At 46.2% G+C, this 25,349-nt stretch overlaps 1 protein-coding gene across 1 annotated transcript; it reads left to right on the forward strand.

Moving 5' to 3' along the window:
- The first annotated feature begins 17,050 nt into the window (after positions 1–17,050).
- Positions 17,051–20,940, forward strand: LOC123444670 (transcription factor GAMYB). Its single transcript, XM_045121462.1, has 4 exons — positions 17,051–17,328; positions 17,904–18,296; positions 19,214–20,222; positions 20,302–20,940. Exons 2-4 carry the CDS (start codon positions 17,922–17,924, stop codon positions 20,577–20,579), a joined length of 1,662 nt encoding a protein of 553 aa, XP_044977397.1. The 5' UTR covers positions 17,051–17,328; positions 17,904–17,921; the 3' UTR covers positions 20,580–20,940.
- Positions 20,941–25,349: the final 4,409 nt, after the last annotated feature.

The following is a 25,349-nucleotide window of genomic DNA, read 5'->3' on the forward strand; positions in this document are numbered from 1 at the left end:
TAAAAAAAACATAGTATAGATGCAAGCGCTCATATATATACACGCATACATTCATCCTTATGAACGCACACGACACATTTTATCTTTATGAGCACCTTCGTGAGACTAAACCGGCATATCATCTTGAGATTTATGAAGTTACCGTAAGCACATCATCGTCGACAGAAATGTCTTCTCGCACCGAATGCGCATCGTACGAAATTATAAAATAAAATCTAGGAAAATGTGAACACCAGAAGTTTAACCTTGATGGACTAGGAATACAACTATCCCTCTAACCATTGAACCACAACAAAAGAATTTCTATCGTGACTCTTGAGTTCTATGGGCCGTCTAAAAACTCAACTTGACTATCGAAAACCAGACACTACAAATTTATTCAAAACGACAAAGAATAAACTGGAAGCCAGCTGGCAACTATAAGTACACTGCATCAGCTTAAACTAGGCCTTGATTATAAGAAACCTTGTAGGAGTAGTACATAAATAGACAATCGTCCCTCCGTACGTGTGCATGGGCAACAAGCAAACGGTACACATGCATATGTAGACCTTATAATTGTGCCCGAACAAATCAAGGTCATGATTATTCCTTGTGTTCTGCTAGTTATACTACTATGCAAGCTCACGACGGATGCGTGCCTCGCTTCTTTGGGCATGTCTCGTTCGATCTGGCTATGATGAGATACGTACGCGCGTTTTTCTCTTGCAATTCGAGGGCAGTCACACAATGATGGTGCATGCATACGCACGTCTTATGATTATCTTCCTGAATTTAACTTCAATTCGGTGGCAAGATGAAGCGCTGCCGACCATTATATACAAATGTTACGACAGACAAGTACTCCCTCCGTTCTGAAATATAAGACATTTTAAAGATTTGACTATAGACTACATACGTAGTAAAATGAATAAGTCTATACTTTAAAATATGACTACATACATCCGTATGTAGTATATAATGAAATCTTTAAAATATCTTATATTTAGAAACGGAGGGAGTATAGGTAAACGATCGACCTAGCTAGTGGTACGCAGCTACCGTGCCTAGAGCTAGCTTCTGTTTCTTCCACGGTTAATTATCAGATTTTGAATCTAGTTCCACGAAATTTCTACGCGACGTTCCATCGACTATGTGTAGATTTTTCCGCTCCGATGCATGATTAAGATTGTGTCCTACGCAATTTCTTCGCCGAGTTTCACGTGCATCGATCGGTCTCCAGAGTTTGGCTAGTACCGCTCATCTAAGAGCATCTACTCCCTCCGTTCATAACTATAAGTTTTTAAAAAACAATTATTTAAAGACAATATGCGGCGTATATACCCATACTTTAGAATACATATTTACGCATTTTATTTCGTATGCGACCCTTTAGTGAAATCTTTAAACATAATTATATTTAGGAACGGAGCAAGTACAGTAGTAGACCCTTCCAAATCCGGTCCGTCAAACGCGAGCGGACGCGTCCGATCGCGTCCGTGGACACTGATCCATCACACACTTAAAATTTCTTTTCCATATTCGATTCTTTCATATTTCATCTGTCATATCCATACAAAAGCATGCAAACTACACCCTACGTATTAACTACTACTGTATTAAGCTTATTCCTCGTTGGAGATGATCTGCGTCGGAGCCCGAGTCGCCTGCGCCGCCTCCTCCGCCACATGCGCCGCCTCGTGAGCCTCCTGCGCCACCCGCGGTTCCTTCATCCGAATCGGGCCAAAACAGCCGACTCACAGCGGATGGAGTTGAGGATGGCCAGCTGCTGCGGCCAAAGATCGACCACCGTCGGTGGCTCCACCTCCGGCTACTGCGGCGGCGCCTTGTCCTCCGGCTCCTGGGGTGTCACCTCCTCCTTCGGCGCTCGTGGCTCTTCCTGAGGCTCTTCCCTCTCCTCAAAATCCACCTCCGGTTCCAGAGGTAGCCCCGCTTCCCTTCGGATTCGGGCCTGTTGAAGGAGGAAGAGACGGTGTTGGATCGTGTAATGTCGGTGGCGTGATGACATGGCTGGCGGGCTCGGAGAGGGAAGTGCTCGGGTGGCGGCATAGAGAGGGAGGACGCGGATGTGCTAGGGCCGGGGAGTGCCGACCGGCTTGAATAGCCTATTCCGACCCCAAAGCGGCGCCACGCGACGTTCACACCGCACCGACGGTCGAGACGCCCGTCGGACCGTCGGGTTCCCCGGTAAGACCGCGTGGGGTCATGCCGTCAGTCCGACGTGGCGGGCGTGCCCGGACGCGCCGGGGCTTCCCCTTATTTGCGCCATATTTGAATTGAAAAATGAGGGGTGTGAGTCATTCCGGACGTTTGAAGCCGGTTTCAAAGATCCGTCTGGATTATTTTTTTTGATCGGACAGTAACCGGGCGGTCTGTCCACACATTTGAAGAGAGTTTGAGAAGCCCGACTATAGAAGCTCTAATCGTTTGGACGTCCAGCTGATGTTTGAATCAATGTATCATGTGGGTTGTAACCTGTAGGGATGCAATTAGTAAGACCCATGTATGGTCTATATTATTCACGGAATTTTAATTTCGAGCAAAATAATAATGACAAGTTGTTTGATTCATAAGAAATTTTCCTAGATTTTTTTAATTACTTGAGAGGAATTTACACTCCAACCCCTTGAAAATAATCCCACGCTTTCTTTTGCTAATAACGAAACATCATGTGGAATATACATTAGTGAGGGCCGGTCATGGGATTTTAGGGATCCGGGGCAAAAATTAAACACACTTCTATTAAAAATTAAAAAATGATAATATTTTTTACGCGGGAAATGATAATACATTTGTATACAAAGTTAATGAAGATGGTACCCAAAAAAAGACTCCAAAAACGTGTTGCCGAAGTGGCTGGTGGACACGGTGCAGTCTCCTCTGGGCGACTCGCTTCTCAATGTGCATTAAGGTGCGGTGATGAGGCATATTCAAAGATCAAGTGTTGGTCGCAACAAGCCAGGCAAAGGACGATCACAACAAGATAAATTGTGCTCGTGAAGTGAGGGCGAACAATTAAAGTTTTAGTGGGGTGTAACCGATAGGATGAAGAGAAAACAATTATGATGTAAAATGCCTAATTGGCCAGATGTAAACTATGATATGCCTACGCCAACACATTTAAACCAAAATAGATTATACAAAATGGTGGCCATCAATTTAGAACTTGTAATCAACCTTTTTTCTAAAACATGAATTATTATATGAATACTAAGCCACGATGTGAAGGGGTGCTTTATTATAGCCGAGCCAAACTTGTTGTATGCCATCTCGCCATGGATGCCACACTTAAAGCATCTCTAGCACACTTCGTATATAACCAATTCGTAAAAGACGTTTACAGTTTGCGAATGAAAAGCTTTAATTCGATTAGGGTCTCTAGCTGGTTTGACACGGTTGTCCACATTGTCATAGAAGAACTCCAAGTTCATGCCTCTCTTATCTTCGAGAATCATATTGTGAAGAATAACACACAATGTCATGATGTTTTTTAAGAATCGCTTGTCCCAAAACCGAGAAGGACTATGAACAATAGCAAACCTAGATTGCAAAACCCAAATGCTCTTTCAATGTCTTTTCGGGCTGCCTCTTGTGCCCTTGCGAATTCAGAATTTTTCCTACTTTGGTGTCTTTCATGCTCTTCACAAATGTGCACCAAAAAGGTTATATGCCATCTGCAAGATAGTATCCTTTTGTGTATTCATGTCAATTGATAGTGTAGTTGTAAGCTCGAGCATCACCACTAGCAAGCCTAGCAAGCAAATTAGATCGTTGCAACACATTGATATCATTTAGAGTACCCGGCATACCAAACAAGCAATGCCAAATCCATAAATCATATGAAGCTACGACCTCTAGCACAATTGTTGCATCACGAGACTTGCCACAATACATTCCCTGCCATGCTTTTGGGCAATTTTTCCAAGTCCAATGCATACAATCTATGCCTCCTAGCATGCCAGACCAACCTCTTCTTTCGTTAAATGTCATCACTTTTTTTGTGTCTTCCTCGTTCGGTGCCCGAAGATATTCAGGACCAAAGACACAGACAATCACTTTAACAAACCTACGCACTGACTCAATTGTACTATCTTCCCCAATGCGAAGGTACTCATCGGTATAGTCAGCCGGAACGTCGTATGAAATTACACGCATAGCTGCCGAGATTTTCTGATATGCACTAAATCCCATCTTTAAGTAAAATATCGACAATTCGCCTCGCAAGTTTTAACAAATTTAACAAAGAGGGATCTGTGCATACGGTACCTTCTCCGGAAGAGATGCGGTGGGTATGTGGAATTGGCGACAAAGTAGTCTCGCATTAGAATCTCGTTGTCGAGATGGCGATTTAGAGGAATGCAAAGACGGACGACAGTCGTCCATGCCGTCTCTTTCAGTGCTCGTCTTCGTGCTCCCTCACGGCAAAGGTCATCACCAAACTCTGCTCGTGAAATATGAGAAGCATTATCTCAACATCAAAATCATCCGAATCGGATGCATCCTCGAGCAGAAACTTCTCGCACAGGCTCAAGTCCATCTTCGACGGTGCCTCTCCCGCCGCCGTGGATTGACGGACCCGGGAAAGAGGTGTCTCCGACGATAGTTAGGATTGAGATACTTAGGAGATGGACTTGTGTGTGCGGATTCGGACGGAGATAATATCAAAAATTCTAGGGGTGCGGCGACCCCTCCTTTTTCCCTTGGTGATGCATGCGCTTGCCATTTCTTGCAGAGTTTCCTCACAGAAATCAAACCCGTGCTCGCCCGTAGGAATGGATGCGTGGCGTGCATGGATGATGCATTGCCACGCACAAGAGTCGGAGAACTCGAGTCAGCCTGCATGATGCATGCAACCAATCCCCTTGTCATGCACATCCACTATCCCGCGCGCGCGTACGTACGCACGTACACGCTCCGTCCGGCGTACATCGATCCCTCTCAGGCATGTCACGGCCACTTGCCACATGAATGGCGGCTCGATCGCTCGCTCGACCAAAGGCCGGCGGCGCCTCCGCGTGAGCTCATGGGTCGTCAGGGCGCGCAAGCAAACGACCGACCGGCACGCGGGCGCGGCGCCCGCACTCCTTTTCCCCCCTGGTCTAGATCAGATCACCCCCTCGCGCGCACGTAAGGAGCAACGACCCGGAGCATCAGCTTCTGGAGGATAGACAATGCATGCACGTACCCACGCACTTTACACCCAGTAGTACCTCTTTCTTCACTCACCAAGATCGACCGATTGTAGTTACAATCTGTGCTCTCCTCTCTGTCCATTCTTTTTTTCTCGTTTCGTAACGAGAAGAACGGTGTCAGGCATGTCGTCGCACGCCGTGAGTTTGAATATATAGGGTCTCTGGGTCGTGTGGCTGCAACGCGCGCGCGCAGTGTTTCCGGGTGTGCTTTGAATTGAGGAAATCCGTGACTGACCCAGCCTGCCGGTACAAGCAGGCGTGCTGCAGGATCGCGTCCATGTTCCCAGTCACCAGTCAACAACTGCGTCGGACTCACGAGCGCGCAGCGCACTGCAGCGACGCATACGAGTACGTACTACTACCAGCGGTCTCTAGACGTGCATGACTCCCGATCAAATGCTGCGGGTGTTTTATTTCCCTTTCGATTACTCTCCTAGTACTACATATCCAGCCTAATTCATCGTTTAATTGATCGATGCAAAATGCAAGCCGTATACCGCTGCCTACCTCGAACTCCGGCCGACGTACTGCAGCTAGCCAGCCTCCTTCCCGTGAATGAATTCCCACGGGAGCACACGAGCTTTTTTAATTCATCGTCCGACTGATCAAATGCAAAATTCAAACCGTATATATACCTGTGCGCCGCGTGTGCCTCGAGCTCTGACCGACCTGCCTTGTACGTACAGGAAACTACAGTAGTGCCTGCCTAAGAGAAACTGGGCAGGAGCTGTGCACATTGAATTTGACCACGACCAAACAAGCAGGAGCGTCTGAATTCTACTACTACACTTTTTAGTCCGGCTGTTGAAGAATCGCCGGAGGGAATCTGCACGTACGTAACGAACGTAGTCATGCTCATGCATGGATCGACCGGGGTCAGCAGCAGGTTAACTACCACCCCGGCGACACGTGAAACGGGTCCTCCCGAGCGGAGGAGCGGGTGCATGGTTTTCTCCTTCACACACAGATACAGCAGTAGCTACCCAGCCCGGCCGTGCATGCGTAGGTCCGGCTCCGACGTGCACGCACACGAATCCTTGACCGGCATCGGTCGATCAGGCGGGCACATGGAAGGTCGGGTAAAGGGCAGGCCGGCACCCATGTCACGGCGTACCGCCGCCCAACAACCTCCGCCGGAGCAGAGCAGAGCAGCTAGGCGGCGATCGATCAGTCCTCCCCTCCCTCCCCAACGAAGCAACCCGATCCGCTAAACTAACTAAACAATCCACGTTGCACGCAGCCGGGGACAATGTCAGCTGCCAAACTATGGAAGGAGGGAGGAAGAAACTGGAAATGACACGTTACGCGAGCTGCAGAGCTTATTAGCTGGAGCGTTGCCCGTGGCGGCAGCGGCATTTAGGGGCGCCGCGAAAGGGAGGGACGCTGTTTGCCACATCCAACGGGGCCAGCCCAGCCCAGCCAAGGGAAGGGGGCCGGACACGGTTCGTCGCGCGGATGAGAAAACATGGATGGCCTAGAACGAACCAACTAATGCTACACGTACATAAGGATCTTATAAGCAGATGGATTTTGATTGAAGGTTAAGGAAGACGAGGACCCACTCACTTGAAAATCAGGGAGGAGAGGTTGGTTGGAAAGAAAAAAATCTAGTTAAGGTGTAACCATGTAGTATAACTTTTTGTATGTTTAGCATTTTTGTTCCTGGGTAGAGGGAGGGAGGGACCACCGTGCGCGGGAGGAGGGGGGCGGTGGGGCCGGTCGCACCACCCACGGGGCTTGCATGTTGGCTCGATTGCTTGCTCCGCTTGCGTTGCATGTCCCCGGGGGTGGGCCCGCCCCCCCTTTTTCTGTGGCTGTGGGCATGCATCGCTGCTGGCTGGCTGGCTAGGTCAAATTGCCCATTGCAATATTGGCAGCAGTAGCTCCATCGGTCGACACATGCCCATGATCCTGACCCTGAGTCCGATGCTCCAAGTAACAAGATAAAGGTCAAGTGCTCCTCTGATTGGCCCGAACGTGAACGTCTATCCTGGGCCTGGAGTTCGTGATGCAGGACGACGAAGGTGCCAGCAAAAATTGACCCTGCTGCTCAACATGATCATCAGATCACCAAAAAAATCTTGCCCGGATAGGTGCCTGGCTAACTTGGTGACGCAGGCACTATATGTTCATGCACCTACAAGGTCCAGAGGTAGGCCGGCGCTAGATCCGTGTATACTGCGCCTGGCGCCTCCCGATCGAGAGGGTCATCGATGCTGCTGGCTCGATCGTTGCCGGTCGGTCGGTCGGTCGCTGTTCGTCGAGCTCGGCCGGCCAGGGTGATCCGATTCCGTGCCCGAGGAAGACGCTGTTGACACAATCGGAAATTACGTCCTGGTTTGTTTGACAGGCTATGGCAGACGACGATAGGCAGCAGTTTTTTTTCGTGGGAACAAGGGGACGACAAGATTGAAGAAAGCATATCCTGATCCTGTAGTCGTGTGATACGCAAGCCCTGGCACGTGGTAATTACTTCCAGAGCAAGCAACCAAAACCAAACTGTGGAGCACGGGACGGTGATTCTGCTGCACACACCACCTACAACGGTACAAGTACAAGAGTGCGTTTGATTCGCTTGTTACCCTTGCATAGTTGCATGTATATACCGCAGTCGCACGTACTCCTACCTACAGTGGAGTAGATTGCACGTAGTACACGAGATAAAGCTGTGCTACGGCCGCCAATTCACGCATGCATGTTGCATGCACCCCCGCTACTGATCAAGCAAGCTGTGCAGCAAATGCCGAAATGCATGCACGGCTGACAGTGGTAGCTGCATGCACGCATGCGCGGGCAGAACCGATGGTAAAGCCGCCGGAACGACGGACGCTGTCCTCGTTCTCTCCTCGCCGCAGAGGCGCAGACCAATCTGCGGCGGCCATCTACAGGGGGCAGGCAGCAGGCAGCGCCATTAATGCCGTCCCTCGAAGTGAGCACAGTGCCGAGCAGTGTCGATCTACGCTGCCGTCCTCCCTTGCCCTTTTCGAGAACTCGCCACAGCGAGAGGAAAAGGGGCATGGAGATGAAACGCTCGCAGGTAGATGAACCGTTCAGGGATGATTTGGTCTGGTGAGAATATGGATTTGGTAGCTGAATTGGGGAATAAGTGAGCCCCGCTGCTTTGAGATTCGTTTCTGCCACGCGTCAAGCGCCTGACTTGGTCCAGCCATCGGGCGTGGGCGACCCAGGTCGTATAGGATTTCTATCCGCCAAAGTTACCCCTTCACCAAAGATGGCAACACTGTAGTACTACCGCCACCGTTTTCCAGCGAGTTTCTACCGAACGGCCGTCGGCCGTAGGATATTCGCGCGCGCGCGCGCCCGGTGATCTCCCGCGCTAGCACAGCACCATCACCATCCCTGGGATTCAAGGCATCCGGTGGGAACGGTGGATACGGCAGCTATACTAATACTTGCGAGCATATGTACGTATACGATGGAGTATAGACGGATGGTGTTAGAGCAACTTCAACGAACGGACCCAAACGAACGACGAATTTGTCTGTTTGGGTCGGCCGTTCCCCCACCGTTCGCTCTGTTTTAATTTTGGGCGATGTTGTGCCCAACGCGCCGACCCATTTCATGTCCACAATCAACATTTAAAAAAAAAAGCCCGCGGCCGACTATGTCAGCGGCCATGTTTCATGTCAGCATCATGCCAACGTCGGCATACAATGCCGGCTTAAAAAAATAGCATCATAGTTTATGTTGGCGCACTCGCCAGCCGGCCGGCACACATGCCAGCACAAAAAAGGGTGAGACTTGAGTTCGATCACGCCATCGCAGCCTCGTGGTCATATGCCAGCACACTTGTCGGCATATGTGCACGCCCGTAAGTTTCTACCAAACGGCCGAAGGAAGGATATGGCAGCTATACGTGCGAGCATATGTACGTATACGATAGAGTATAGACGGCCGGTGACAACAACGCCACTTAGGGCTTAGTTTTTCGCAAACCCTAAACCCTTAGGGCGACTAGGGCTTGGCGACCCGGTACCGGCAAGGGCATCAGCGACGTGGAGAGCAATTGTGGCTAGACGAGAAGCCTTGGAGATGGGTCTGGTACATCGCATTGGTGATGGCGCTGCTACTTCGATCTGGAATGACCCATGGATTCCAAATATTGCGGCTCTGAAGCCTACATGCCAGATGGGCAGTGCACCCCTTGAGCTTGTCTCAGACCTAATTGAACCCTACAACAATTCTTGGAACATAGACTTGGTACGTCAATCGTTCTTTCACCATGAAGCTGAAGCCATTCTCAATATCCCTTTGAGCCAATCTGGTGGGGAGGATAGTCTGGCATGGGCTCTAGAAAAATCAGGAATCTACACTGTTAAATCAGCGTATCGTTCTCTTGTGACCCGCAACGAGCTACACTCAATAGGAGAAGGGACGATCACCAAATCTTCATCGGCAAATAAACGACTGTGGACTGATCTCTGGAAGCTCAAAGTGATGCCCAAGGTTAGAGTTTTCTGGTGGAGAGTGCTATGGGGGATTCTACCAGATTCAATGACCTTGCAATATCGGCATATAAAGCCTCGCGACATTTGTGAAATCTGCCGCTCCTCGGGGGAAGATCTCAAGCATGCCTTGGTGGAGTGTGTCCATGCAAAAACCTTTTGGATGGCAGCCAGGGAAAGGTTTGATTTTCATCTCCCTGATTTGCACCCGCTTACATGGGCGCAAGATATTGTGCTAGACCCAATGTTTACTGCAGAAAATAGGTGCTTGGTGATCTCTATCATGCATGCTATTTGGTCTTCGAGAAATAGATGGACCCATGATCGAGATGGCTATGATCCAGTTCAGGCGATCAAATGGGTACATGAAACTCTTGCGGTTCTTGAGCTTCCTAGAGCAAGATCAGTGTCTGGAGCTCAGCTATGGCGGCCACCAGAGGCAGAATGGATCAAAATTAACACCGATGGATCAACTGCCCCAGACGCTCTGTCGGGAGGGGCTGGTGGCGTCGCCCGTTCTCATCTTGCTCTCCTTGGAGCATGGAGTAAACCTCTGTCAGGAATTTCAGATCCTTTCGTTGCTGAGCTATTATCCTTTCGCGAGGGGGTGATTTTTGCACAGCTGCGGGGTTACTCACATGTGATAATGGAGGTTGATAGCCTGGAGCTTGTCAACTTATGAAATTCGCGACGCAATTCTCGTTTTATTGCGGCGCCTATCTGGAACGAAGTGGAGGATATTATCCTTAGTTTTACTTCTTTTTGGTGCGACATGTTGGTCCAGAGCTTAATTTTCCAGCTCATTTGTGTGCGAGGCGTGCTTGTACGCTCGAGGCCGCTGATAGCTGGGTTGAGTCTTGCCCGGATTTTCTTATTTGCAGCCTGAAGGCTGATTGTAATCGTACTATGTTACGTTAAATAAAGCCCCTATCTTCGATTAAAAAAAATTGGTCCTCACCAAGTCACCATTCTCAGGGTCACGGTCAAGCGGTCAACGTTATATATCCTTTGCACGTTCAAACATATATACCGGGTCCTTCTCCTCAGTGCGTATTCGAGGCGTCGAGGAAACATCCGGTGTCCTTCCTACACATTAAGCCAGGAGCACGTACCGACGACCCAGGCAGACCTTATCAAGCACGCCTGCCTATGTACGTACGTGCGTTTCATCTGCGTATGTGTACGTACACAGTTTGTTTTCTTTAATAAGGTATATATAAACAAAAAACCAAACATGGTGCGTGTAGTGACATGCATTAGCAGCTTGCACGATCGATCTGTACCACATTAGCGTGTGCTATCGGTACATGTATAATTTGTCAGACGGCTACCCTAATGCAGATCAAGTCGATCCACACAGGTACCCCGCATGTGGTATTTCCCGTCCAAGGCTAGCATGCGGGCGCGCCCGGACTAGCACCTTTTTTTCGAGTGAAAAATTGTAATCCTTCGGTCTTAAAACAAGTGTCACCATTTTAATATCATATTTCTATTAACTTATATCTTTACCTAATAATAAAGAGGCTATCGTTTCCGTCGGAAAACCCACCGAGGTGATTTTACAAAAAAATCCTTACTGTTTATGACATTAAACTCGTAGTATATATTAAATATTTTTTAAAATACTCATATCTTTTAAACCGTAACTCCAAATTTAACATATTATACATGGAATTTGATTAGAAAAATATGTAGAATTTAAATATAATATTATTTTATCTGTTAAACGTTTAATAAAAATACTATCTAGGATGCAATCTTAATAAATAAGTCATTATTCGTCTTTCTTTCATACCGGTACTCATCCGGGTTGGGGATGAACACGTCAACAAAATCAGGATTAGAGATGAAATTGAAGGTCACTTGATTGATTCTTTGTACGTATTAAATCTACATGCAAACCGTGTTAAAATAGAAGACCTGTGAAATTTTGAACTGCATTTTTGTAGGACAAGGCCATCTTTATTTGTATCGTAACTATAAATTCTCAAATTATAGACATTTTTTATAAATTAAGAGCGTGTGCCGTGTGGTATTTCTTTCTCCCGTTGCAACGCATGGCCCCATTTGCTAGTAATATATAAATTCTTAGCTCCAACTACGACCCAACTAGTACGTCCGCGCATCGCCGAGTGTTATAGACTCATTAGTCTTAACACGCCGCCCGATCATTAATCGGTTACGAAATTTTAACCTGACCAAACGTCTCAAATGTGTATATTTATTGACACCCCTTATATCTACTTAAATATGGGATGCATATGAGGCGTCTAGGCACCGGCCACATCGGTCTGGTTCGTGTTGGCCCACATCGATATCATGTATATTCGTCCGCATCCGCTCGTTGGACCAAAACCTAACCACTTTACACTTCAGTGACCTCCACTCCCTCTGCCACCCAACCTCACCCTCGGTCATTTCCGGCCGTCTTTAACATGGCAGGCAATCAATCTGACTCTGGTTAGTCTGGATCCATCGACTCGGGTGTCATCTCGTGCGTGTTGGAGGAGGCAATGGCGGTCCGCATTGCACTCCGCCGCTCCCGCTCTATATCGTCGGTTCAACGGGCGCTCGGGTCCTCTGAGGCTGGATCATCGCGGTCCAAGTGGTCGGAATCTCTTTCCTCATCACTGGTCCGGCGACAGACTATGAGTCCCACCGGGAATGGGCTACCCATCGTGGAAGGAGAGGATAAGGGCCTTCGAGGTTTGTATCACGATGGAAATGACGTTGGCAGAGGCGGCTGATTTGTCGGCGCGGGCATACATAGAGGAGGAAGCCATCTGTACCCGCATTTTAAACAAACTACAACGTAGGAACACGCCTGTCCTCGCCCGAGAGCGGAATTGGGTGGTCCTTGAAATGACCGGACTACCACCAAAGGAGGAGAAGGATGTCAACGACGGCAAGGACAGCTTTGACGACGAGCATAACCGGCTTGATCCCTACTGCGTCTTTAATATTACTTTCGCGAGAGGGATGACAAGGGCTTCGCAAAGAGGAAGGGCAACCGTGGATGATCTTCACCATAGACAAACACATTATAGGAATCAGGTAATTTGCCGTGTGTGAAAATCTTTATCATCGGCTTTTCATCGGGATTGATAACAAAGACAATGTTTGTCGTGAGCTGTAGACGGCAAATAATGACTAGCGACAAAAACATGATTTGTTGTCTTCTTTTTTATTAGACACAACAAAAAAGAGCTCTTTATCGCCTGCATTTTTATTACACACAACAAATACATACTTTCTCGTTTGTTTTTAAAATGCAGACGACAAAGAATGTCTTTGCCGTCGCAAAAACAAATTTCGTGGATCCATCACACAGATCGATGACATGGCAGGATCTCGTCCGCACATCCCACATCCCACGCGACTCACCCGTGTTATATGTTACGTTCATAGTTTGAGTCTTGTCCATCACATCATTCTCCTAATGATGTGATTCCGTTATCAAATGACAACTCATGTCTATGTCCAGAAAACCTTGACCATCTTTCATCAACGAGCTAGTCCTTTTGAGGCTCACTAGGAAGAGTGTGTTGTCTATGTATCCACACATTTATTTGAATTTCTAATCAATACAATTCTAACATGGATAATAAACGATTATCATGAACAAGAAAATATAATAATAACCAATTTATTTTTGCCTTTAGGGCATATTTCCAACAATTTAAGGGGGTCTTCTTCCCCAGAGGTCCCTAAATCTTGAGCTTATGTTCTTCCCCCATTTTTGTCCTTCTTTGAGCTTTCTAACTCTCAATCCCTCCAATGATTCTTACTAGTTCTTGAGAGAAAAGAGAGAGGAGATCTAGATCCATATTTTCATCAATCACTTTCTCCTCTATGTAAGGGTAACCCCTTGGATCTTGATCTTGCAGTTCTTTGTGAGCTCCTTGTTCTTCCTCTCATATTCCTTCATAGATTTTGTTGTTGTGGAGTGATTTTAGTGTGAGGGACTTAACCACTTCGTGTGTTCTTTCCATTGCATTAGTTGCATCGGTTTGAGTTCTCCACTGTGATACATGGAAGTGAGAAATTGAGAAGCTTATTACTCTTGGGTGTTTAGTACCCTAGAGCTTGTTCTTCTTGGGTGGTTTGGCGTCCTAGAAGCTTGGTGGTGCCTCGGAGCTCAATTATTATGGTGTAAAGCTCCGGGCAAGCGTCGGGGTCTCCAATTAGGTTGCGGAGATTTCCCCGAGCAATTGAGGTCATCACAGAGCCACAGTCCATTGTGGTGAAACTTCGTGGTGTTGTTGGGAGCCTCCAATTAAGTTGTGGAGATTGCTCCAACCTTGTTTGTACGGGTTCGTTGACCACCCTCAAGAGTCCCTTAGTGGAATCACGTCATCTTGCATTGTGCGAGGGTGTGAGGAGGTTACGATGGCTTAGTGGCTTCTTGAGGAGCATTGTGCCTCCACACCGTTCCAAACGAAGAATAGCATCCGCAAGGGTGTGAACTTCGGGATACATCGTCGTCTCCGCGTGCCTTGGTTATCTCTTACCCGAGCCCTTTACTTGTACACTTTACTTTGTGATAGCCATATTATTTCTTGTTATATATCTTGCCATCACTTAGTTGTTTATCTTGCTTAGCATAAATTGTTGGTGCATATATCTGAACCTAGTTATTTTAGATTTTGTGCTTGACTAATTAAACGTTAGTTTTATTCTGCATTTGTTCAAGCCTAAATCGTAATTATTTTAAAGCGCCTATTCACCCCCTCTCTAGGCGACATCCACGTCCTTACACACGGGCTATATCAGCCTACCCGCACGTCACCACCAACAGCCGCACCTTCATTCCTCGACCCCGCAACATCGCTGCCATTGCCTACCACCATGCCGTCACCGAAGACAAACACCACGCCGCCAACGACCCAGATCTGGGTAGGTGCCACCACGCCCATGGATGCCCCGCATCACCCAAACTTCCGTGGGAGGGGAGGGAGCCACCGTCACCGCCGTCGGCCACCAGGCTTTGCCCGATGGCTTCCTCCAGCGACGACAGAGGGAGGCACGGGATCTACGGCGGGGGGCGACGCGGGGCTACTTTTGACTTCTATCCTTTATATGGGCGATATTTTCACTTTCCATCCTGTGGACCAACTAGAGATGCATACAACCATTTTAGTATGAGTACCCAGATAAACATGGTTTTTAGAATTTTTTAAAATGAGTATCAAGATATTTTGTGATGAGTGGTTGCATCACACATTAAATTTGATTCTCAATAAATAAGAAAAAACTTCTATGCATCATCTCTCAATTCTAGAAATTAAATTCGGGTCGTTAGAGCATCTCTAACAGCTGCCCTATATAGTGCAGTGTTGCAAAAAACCTGTCATATAGGGCAAAAAACGGTCTCCAACAGCTGCCCTATCTTGGGCATTTGGCCAAAAAAATTTAGGGCAGTGATCTATACTTTGCCCAAGTGTTGTAAATATGGGGCAGCTAGCCAACTCCCCATATTTTTTAGCCACGCGAGCGCGCGTCCAGCTATCACCGGAAGCTTCCCGCCCCGCCGCGCACCAATAAATCCTCACCCCAGCCGCGCGCTGCCGCACCAAATTCACCGCCGCCCGTCCACCTCCCGCCGCGCCAACCACCCGCCGCCGTTCCCCTCCCCCCAATCGCCGCCCCTGCCCCCAATCGCCCCCCGCCGCCGCCGTTCCCCCTTTTCCGCCATGGCACCGCGCCGCCGCCCGAGCTCCGGCTTCTTTGGCGTGCGGGAGCGCCCCTCCGGCCGATTCGCGGCGGAGATCACCGCTGACAGAGTTCCGTGGTGGATAGGGACATTCGACTCCGCCGAGCTCGCCGCACGCGCGTACGACGCGGCGGCGATACGATTCGGCCGACCGCGGCGGGACCTCAACTTTCCCGACACCGAACGCGAATACGCGCTGTGGCTAGCGCCGCCGATGCACTTCGTCGACGTGATGTTAGAGATGCTCTTAAGTCATTCAACCCCATGTTCAACCAGTGAACCAAAGCTCTATTTACTTTAATTGCACCGCATGCATGCATAGCTTGATTCTTGACTTGTCGTCCACTGAGAACTGCATATTCTTGTTCACAGGCCAGTTAATTAATCATACTCGGATCACGGCAGTACGCCGGTATAATTTAACAATTAATTCGCGATGGTGACTTGTCCACTTTAAATTTCTTTAACGTTCTGTACCATGATCGCGCAGGACAATAGGGACAAACTGCTGGAATATGCTTGCAGGTTTAGAGAGAGAAAGTGGGGATTAGAAAATTGGATTAGATTACTCACAGGCAAAGAGCTGGAAGGAGGGAGGGTAAAAGAGCTAGAGCTGACAAATAAGACGAAAGCGGTGGCGGAATCGGATCCCATACATAAACAGTAAGCGGGAGATGCACGGAGATACCCAAGATGGCAATGCATCTCTAGCTTTTACTAAGTTTTAACCCAAGTTGGGCCTAGTTTTTGTGTCTAGTTACATCCATGTACTACCTTGTCTCTACCACCGGCCGCGTCTCTTTCTTGCAAACCAACCACAGAACACCCGGTAACAAATGGCCTTCTTCTCATCCACTGTTCTCTCGACGTATACTTACTTACTACAGAAAACAAAGACTGCGTAGGTAGGCGCTATTGACGTCGCATGCAAAGTGGTAGTGGTCTCCTTCGACAATTACGCTAAGAAAACATATTTGTTGAGTGCATAAATACTTTAGAAAAATGTCTTTTCTGAGAGATTACACTACGAATTTTGTGAGTGGATGTTCGGAAATGGCTTTTCGCGAGACTATGCTTCGTGTATGTTCGAAATGATTTTACTGACATAAAAAACGGAAAAGAAAATTGACATGCATTTCTTCGTGCCCTTATTTTGGATGTATGTAATATCCATGGAGAGAACATGCGGCACGTACTAAAATCAAATTTTGTTTGTTTTTTCACATCACAACATAAGTCGTTTATTCGTCTAACTTCACACGCAAAAAATGGACACACATAGATATGTTGTAAGAAAATTAAGTTTTTTTTTTACCATTTTACTGTTTATCCGGGAGTCACAACTTTATACTCCACCTCTTTTGTAAGATCTATACGTGAAAATTAAGTTTGTATTAGTGCCCAATATTTACTTCATTTAGTGGTTTATCTCACCTGTTTTTTAGATACTCAAGTATCAGATATACTCCTACTGCACTAGTAGATAATAAATGAATGTGAAGAGATAAAAGATTGCAGTCATGCAATTGAAGCGAGATGAGCCGAAAATACAGGGCCTCTCTCTCTCTCTAGCCTGAGAGAGAGAGAGAGAGAGAGAGAGAGAGAAAATAGGCGGCCATGCGGGCGTGCCCAATAGCGTTGCTCCCTGTACCTTTCAGCTTTATAATCCCCCACAAATCTCCCCACTCCCGCAGGCACCCTCCCCCTCCCTCTCCCTCCTCCCTCAAAACTCTCTCTCCCTCCCTGAAAATTCTCCGCATACTGGTGCCCAAGTGGTGCCGGCATCCCGCTGAGGGCAGAGAGAGAGAGAGAGAAAGAGATCCTCCTCCCCTGTCCCCACTCCCCTGACCCGCCGCCGAGCCGGGACGAGGAGGAGGAGGAGCTGCAGCTCAGCTCCGCCCCAGCTCAGCCCCCGGAGCCCGAGCTGATCGACCCGCCGGCAGCGAGATTCGGCCAGGTAGCCCCCCTCTCCCCGCAGAATTCCGGGTTCCTTTCGGGTGGGCGCGGGGATGCTGATCCGTGTCTGCTCGGGTGCTGGAATTGCGTGCTTGGCCTTTTTTCTTTCTTCGGCCCCGTGGGAATTTTCCATTCTGGGGGCACGAGGAGTGGTGTTTACGCCTTTTTGTCCGCTTGTCTAGTGGTTTGATCTGTCGATTGCGAGGACACCCTTTCCTCTTTTTCCCACCTAAATCCTTGGCTAAAACTGCTGTGCTTGAGCTCAAACATGTTCAATTCAATTCTTAACCGGGTATTAAATGCCCCTGCCCTGCTGAATTTGGGAAGGAAGTGATTCCAGTCTGGTGGCTTCTCCTGGTTCTTGAGTTGCCGCGTAATAAATACATGCTTTGTTCTCGTGATTTTCTAAACAAGTTTGATCGGCTTCTGGTGCTGTTTGATTGCATAATTCCAACAGTCCTGTGTGATTCGAGCAGTGGTAGAACTCGATTTTCTCCACAAAAAAGGTACTAGTTGTGGTCAATTCGTAATCTAACAAAAAATTCTTTCTTTTTCTTTGTTTCTGGGGTAATTCAGGGCACGATCGACGGAGAGATGTACCGGGTGAAGAGCGAGAGCGACTGCGAGATGATGCACCAGGAGGACCAGATGGACTCGCCGGTGGGCGACGACGGCAGCAGCGGCGGAGGGTCGCCTCACAGGGGCGGCGGGCCGCCTCTGAAGAAGGGGCCCTGGACGTCCGCGGAGGACGCCATCCTGGTGGACTACGTGAAGAAGCACGGCGAGGGGAACTGGAACGCGGTGCAGAAGAACACCGGGCTGTTCCGGTGCGGCAAGAGCTGCCGCCTCCGGTGGGCGAACCACCTCAGGCCCAACCTCAAGAAGGGGGCCTTCACCCCCGAGGAGGAGAGGCTCATCATCCAGCTCCACTCCAAGATGGGCAACAAGTGGGCTCGGATGGCCGCTCATGTAAGTGCGATGCCACGCTGATTCACTGCTTTACTCCATGTACTAGTACTAGATGTTTACCAGTAGCAAGTCATGCTCTTTGTGTGCTGTTCTTGAGCCTTGCATGATTTCCTCTTACGTCATGGTCACATGGGGTTGAAAGCTACCGATTTCTATAGATTTATTATTGTCCTGAAGACTCTCTATTTTTTTTTTATGTAGTAGAGTACATAGTAATGAATTGTTCTGTTTGATTTATACTGTATGTTGGAACTGTGTTAATATTTGTTCCACTTCCTGTTGCTTACTGTTGTTGTTGTTGTTCTGGACGAAAGATTAACTTAGATGATTATCTACTAGTGCTTTTCAGAAAGTAATAATCAAACTAAAGCTTTAAGCTGGCACATAGTACTGTGTTCAGCTCTGCTATTCTTGTTACTGAAAGCTAGTTGGCCTGACTTCTAAAAGGTTAAAAATTGACGGCTACATATGTATGCCTTAAATAGGTAGTCCATTTTTGACCTTGACTGCCATCAAGGGGTCGCTTGCTACTCTGGCATCTATGTTGACAAATTGACTATTAGTATTAGCTAGGGGCTATTTCAGTGTGACCAAGTAGTGTTGTTTTTGTTGACAATCTAGAGCTACTAATCCTGTATGGAATATTATTATGACTCACAGTATTTAGTTTTTTTTTTATATCATTTAGCATGTACTCCCTCTTTACCTAGTTCTCCTCAACTATAATTATTTAGGTAGAGAGGAAGTACTTGCTACAATTTGGAAATAAACCCTACAATTGATCCATGTTTCGTTCATACCGATTCCATTGAACAATAGGTTATCATGTCCTGTATTAATTTATCCTGTGTATATGATTCTTGTATTTTTTTTCCCACCTCTTGTTGTTATTATTGACTTTGAGCACCTCTTCTCAGTTGCCAGGGCGTACTGATAATGAAATAAAGAATTACTGGAACACTCGAATAAAGAGATGTCAGCGAGCCGGTTTGCCAATATATCCTGCTAGTGTATGCAATCAATCTTCAAATGAAGATCAGCAGGGCTCCAGCGATTTCAACTGCGGCGAGAATCTTTCCAGTGACCTCCTGAATGGAAATGGTCTTTATCTGCCAGATTTTACCTGTGACAATTTCATTGCTAATTCAGAGGCTCTATCTTATGCACCACAGCTTTCAGCTGTTTCAATAAGCAGTTTGCTTGGCCAGAGCTTTGCATCCAAAAACTGCGGCTTCATGGATCAAGTAAACCAAGCAGGGATGCTAAAACAGTCTGACCCTTTACTCCCTGGATTGAGCGACACCATCAATGGCGCGCTCTCCTCGGTCGATCAATTCTCAAATGACTCTGAGAAGCTCAAGCAGGCTCTTGGTTTTGACTATCTCCACGAAGCCAACTCTAGCAGCAAGATTATTGCACCATTTGGGGGTGCGCTTACTGGCAGCCATGCCTTTTTAAATGGCACCTTCTCTACTTCTAGGACCATCAATGGTCCTTTGAAGATGGAGCTCCCTTCACTCCAAGATACCGAATCTGATCCGAATAGCTGGCTCAAGTATACCGTGGCTCCTGCGATGCAGCCTACGGAGTTGGTTGATCCGTACCTGCAGTCCCCGACAGCAACTCCGTCAGTGAAATCGGAGTGTGCTTCGCCGAGGAACAGCGGCCTCTTGGAAGAGCTGCTTCATGAAGCTCAGGGACTAAGATCTGGGAAGAATCAGCAGCTCTCCGTGAGAAGTTCAAGTTCCTCTGTCAGCACGCCGTGTGATACCACGGTGGTTAGCCCGGAGTTTGATCTCTGTCAGGAATATTGGGAAGAACGTCTGAATGAATATGCCCCATTCAGTGGCAATTCACTCACTGGATCCACCGCTCCTATGAGTGCTGCGTCGCCTGATGTTTTTCAGCTCTCCAAAATTTCTCCTGGTGAGTATATTTTAATTGTCGTCCGTTCTTGAGAGTGATAAAACTGTGCTGAGTTACTTATATGAATATCTATTTGCAGCACAAAGCCCTTCACTGGGATCTGGAGAGCAGGCAATGGAGCCTGCATATGAGCCCGGGGCAGGGGACACTTCGTCTCATCCTGAAAACTTGAGGCCAGACGCGTTCTTCTCTGGGAACACGGCCGACTCGTCCGTCTTCAACAACGCCATAGCCATGCTCCTGGGCAACGACATGAACACGGAGTGCAAGCCTGTTTTCGGCGACGGTATCATGTTTGATACTTCGGTGTGGAGCAACTTGCCTCATGCTTGTCAAATGTCGGAGGAATTCAAATGAGTTCCTCACCGAACCTCCAGCGGAGTCGAAGGAGATTCTTGGTATCCCTCACCCTGATTGTTTTGAGGAAAAATTCAGAGAAAGCCTCATCGATTGTATACGCTGCTGCGTGCGTACGCGGCTGCTACCAGATGCGCTCTCCGTGCAACTAAGCCCCTTTTCCCCAATAAAGTTGGCGGAGATAAGCCGGTTATCTATTTTTTGTTTGTTTGTTTCGAACTAGAGAACCCTTTTTTGTCATCTCTGTGGCATTTATTTGAACAATGTAAGATCAGTTACTGCTTTTTTTTTTCTGGTGTACTCTCTCTTGCTGAACATCTGCCCCCAAATTGTCAATCGATAGTAGCATTTCTTTTCTCCCCTTGCAGCAGCATTTCTGAGCTCGTACTCGACTTTTTTTCTTTTCTTTTCAGAGTGGTCTATGAACTTCGGTAGAATTATCCATCAAGCATTCAAGCTGTTGGCTAGTGGTATTATTCAGTAGCTTGCTCGTAATTTGTCTATTCATGGCTGCCGGCCTACAAACAAACGTCTGAAACATGCGCTGTCGTGTTTGCCATCTACTCCCTCCGTTCCTAAATATAAGTCTTTTCAAGCGATTTCACTAAGAATCTACACACGGAGCAAAATGATTAAATCTACTCCCTGCGTTCCTAAATATAAGTCTTTCTAGAGATTCAACTAATGGACTACATACGGATGCATATAGACATACTTTAGAGTATAGATTCATTCATTTTGCTCCGTATGTAGACACCTAGTGAAATATCTTAAAAGACTTATATTTTGGTACGGAGGGAGTATATTCTAAAGTATGTCTATATACATCCGTATGTAGTCCACTAATAAAATCTTTAGAAAGACTTATATTTAGAAACGGATGGAGTACTCCGTAGTAGGTAAAACTCGGTGATGTTGTTTGTCGAACCATTTGCCGCAAAATGAGAGGGAGGCATGGCGCACACTATTTATGTGCCGTGCCGGCGACGTGCCGTGGATGCTCCGGTCCTCATCCAACGGAGATGCCGCGCGTGCGATGTGCACGGCATGACTCGCATGTGGCTCTCTCTGCCGGTGTCCGCGACGCACGCATACGATGCCGCGATTAGTCAGTACACGCATGTGCCGATGTGCATAAATTGTCTCCCCAAGGGATGAAATTAGGGGCCTGAAAAAAATCTCGAGGAAATAGGTTGGTCGGTTGCACGTCTCGTTTATGTTATGTGCTTGCCCATACAACATTTGTTTACAACACTATACAGACGCAAATGCTCATATATACACGCATGCATATTCTATCCCAATAAGTATCTTTAAAAGACCAAACTGACATATTATCTTAAGATTAACAAAGTCATCACATCCACCTCGTAATCGACGTGAACGTCCACGCCCACTGAACACGCATCACTGAAAATCCTAAAATAAATCCAGAAATAGTGTGAGCACCAGGAGTTGAAACCTAGTGGGCTGGTAATACTACTATCCTCCTAACCATACAACATTTATGTTGCGCGTGTTATGTCGAAAGAAATTCAGCTGCCGTTGATTGCATGGTAGATCAGAGAGCACCGTCCATGTGTTTCCCCTTTCTTTTACGACGGAAATACACAGTACATGATCGACTCTTGCGTGAGTGAAACATATCCATAACTATTGAACTTGTCCTTCGGTAGGTTTCTACCTATCGTAGTATGTATCCTTCATTCTCTTAAAAGCCTATGTTGCCCGAGTTGAAGCTGAGCTCATGTAGACCCTGTAAACATTTTTTATATAAATTTTTTTTAATAAAAAATGTGTGATCAAATATGCTTTAGTGTGTGATGTTCGTATGAAGTTCCGGCTCATTCGGGCATTTGTGTAGCTCTCAGCAAAAGAAAAATCAAGTCGAAACAATGCAAAATAACAAACACTTTTACCCCAATTTTTTTTGCTAAGATCTCGTTAAATGTTCAAATGCAACTTTTGCATGAACTCAAGCATCTTTCACCACTTTTTTTTGGAGTTTTTTCAATTTGTTTACAATTTTCGGCGAATTTACTCGACTGTAGTTTGTTGTGAGTAACTTTGTAATCTCGATATGTTTGTGGAATGTCCGTGGATTAGGTGATGTCCAAAAGTATTCCGAGGTGTTAGTTGAACTTTGTTTATTTGATCTTACCCATCTAAACTCAGTCAAGTACATGTGTGTTCATAGTGTCCCTCGCACCTTCTTGATAGGTGAGTATGGATGTTGAAGTTAGCTGAAGTATGCTGCGCTCTCCACGTTGGCAGGCCATGATGTGTTGTACAAGGACTCTCAAAGACTTGCAATACAAGCCAAAAATACCGGAGTTGTAGAGGACTGTACCATGATTGACGTAGCCGAAAAAGATATGCAGCCCTAGGCCCTCGGTACTTTATATAAGCTGGGGCCGGGCTAATTGTAAGGTATTACCTCACATCGTGAGGGCCTGAACCTAGGTATATAACCGTCTCCTACTACCATCCAGTCTATTCACCTCTCCCGGATACCCTATTGAGAGATCTGTTGGAATTGTCATCGATAGTGGTGGCCTATACAAGTCCCGCTAGGTGAACACAAAGGCTTGATGGAGTCCGACGCGGTCTACACATGAGGACAATTGTTCTTCTTCGGCGCCGACTCGACTGGCCACCTTGGTCAGATCAAGAACTTTGCTCTAGGACAGGCTGTCAGATTCGACAATGTGGAGTATATCATGTATTCCTTAGAGAGTTGTTTCTCTAGGGCCTGGCGTCATGTCGGGCCTAGGAACAACAGGAGGAGGTTGAACCACCCACCATCCGTCTCATTTAAAAAATTGAGGATCTCACTGAGGTGCTTCCGAGTGGAACAGAGATGGATGACCCAGAGGAGTATATGAGATAACCTACAAAGTACCACTTATCTTATTTCGGATATGAGCTTACAAGATTGTAAACACACCAGATATGTCTCATATTCCCAAATGTTAAAAAATACTAAATGATTTGGCATACCATACCATATTTCAGATGGTGTCATTTCAATAGATTTGATAGCTATTTTCAGTGCAAAAGCCACACTCTTTACAGCATGTACACTTAAAAAGAATAATGGCAAATGATTTATGTCATCTTTGATCTCACCATGCCATGGATGATTTGATTGCATCTTATTATACACTCCACTCTCGGTGGTTTGTCGGGAGGTTCAAGTTATGAAACTCTTTTCACAACATAAACATAATTTCCTTGTTATGATAGTTTCTTTTTCATTCTGACAACCTTTTGAACCATTTCAAAGGGTCCATACATATGTCTCATTAAGCAAATATTAACATATCTACTTGAGTCATCCTTAAAAATAGATAAGTCCACTACTTGCAACAACAGAACACAAATCGGTATGTATGCATACTAATAAGTTTGTTGCTCGTTTCTTATGCCCCATGACTCTATTTAAGTTACTTTACCTTTTGTAGAAAAGTTGTAAGTGTGAGATAATTCATGATCAAATGACTTCAAAATTCATCAATATGAATTTTTTTTCATGCATGTTTCCTCCAATTCGACTAAATCCACTGCCACACACATGTGGCATTCTTTGTGTCTTGCGACATCTAGCGTCATGGATGTTTTATATTGTCATCAATATAATAACATACATCCCATTCATAATGGAAGAATGACCCTTATGTTATTCATAACAATGAACACCAATTTTTCCTTTATTAACAAACTCCTTGCAACATGCTTTATGTAATGGGTAAGAGTGTACATAATTCTAAAATGAATTATGAAAAATAAATATAGAGTTAATGTGCTAATGGGAAGTCTAGTAAGGTTCACATATGTTAACCCCATTACTAGCTAGTCTTTCATGATGTAGTAGTTCTTGCATCGAGTTGTAGCAGTGTGCTACCGAACGAGTATTCTTGTGATCAACTTTTAGTCGCAATACACAAGAAATAGCAACTAACAACTTAATCGTAATTCTTAAGGAATATATTTTAAACCAGCCTAATGTACATCTATAACTTGTATGGGATTCATATCCGAGATGGACCTTCCAATGTTCTTTTCTCCTTGTATTTATACTTCGTATAGTTTTACTTCCAATATATCTCCCACTCATAGAGGAAACACCCAACTTTAAGAGTGACGTTAGCCCGAAACTTCCTAGATGTGTAAGTCTCACTTACCCTCTTTGGACTTTCCTTTCTCTTTAAGTCATCATTTTACTCACCATCATCGCATGACTAGCGTTCTTATGGATCCTACTCATTTTAGTCTTAAGCATAGTGAACACTTCAACCGAACTTGCAAGCAAACATCGCTTTGGATATCTCCTATCTATTAGCCTTTGTTTGTCTCCTAAAACAATTTCCACTTCCAAGAATAGCACATAAATATCGCAAGGGTTTCACGGAAGCAAGTCCACTATACTTGACTATGACAAAATTCTAGCTTTTGGATTGAAGGACATGAGTCTCATTACCCATAGAATCACCTGAAGACTATTGAAAACATGCAAAAGTCCTTATCGGCCCTTGAAAGAGGATGATGAACCCATGTTTAGTTTTGGTAATTGATGACAATCCCTATGGACTAATGGTTTCCTTGAGTTATATTTGAAGGCTTTGTCCATAGGCATTGTTTGAAGTGTTGGAAATATGCCCTAGAGGCAATGATAAAATAGTTATTATTATATTTCCTGTTTCAAGATAATCGTTTATTATCCATGCTATAATTGTATTGAATGAAAGCATAGATACATATGTGGATATA

Source organism: Hordeum vulgare, chromosome 3H (assembly GCF_904849725.1).
Source record: "Hordeum vulgare subsp. vulgare chromosome 3H, MorexV3_pseudomolecules_assembly, whole genome shotgun sequence".
Classification (NCBI taxonomy): Eukaryota; Viridiplantae; Streptophyta; class Magnoliopsida; order Poales; family Poaceae; genus Hordeum; species Hordeum vulgare.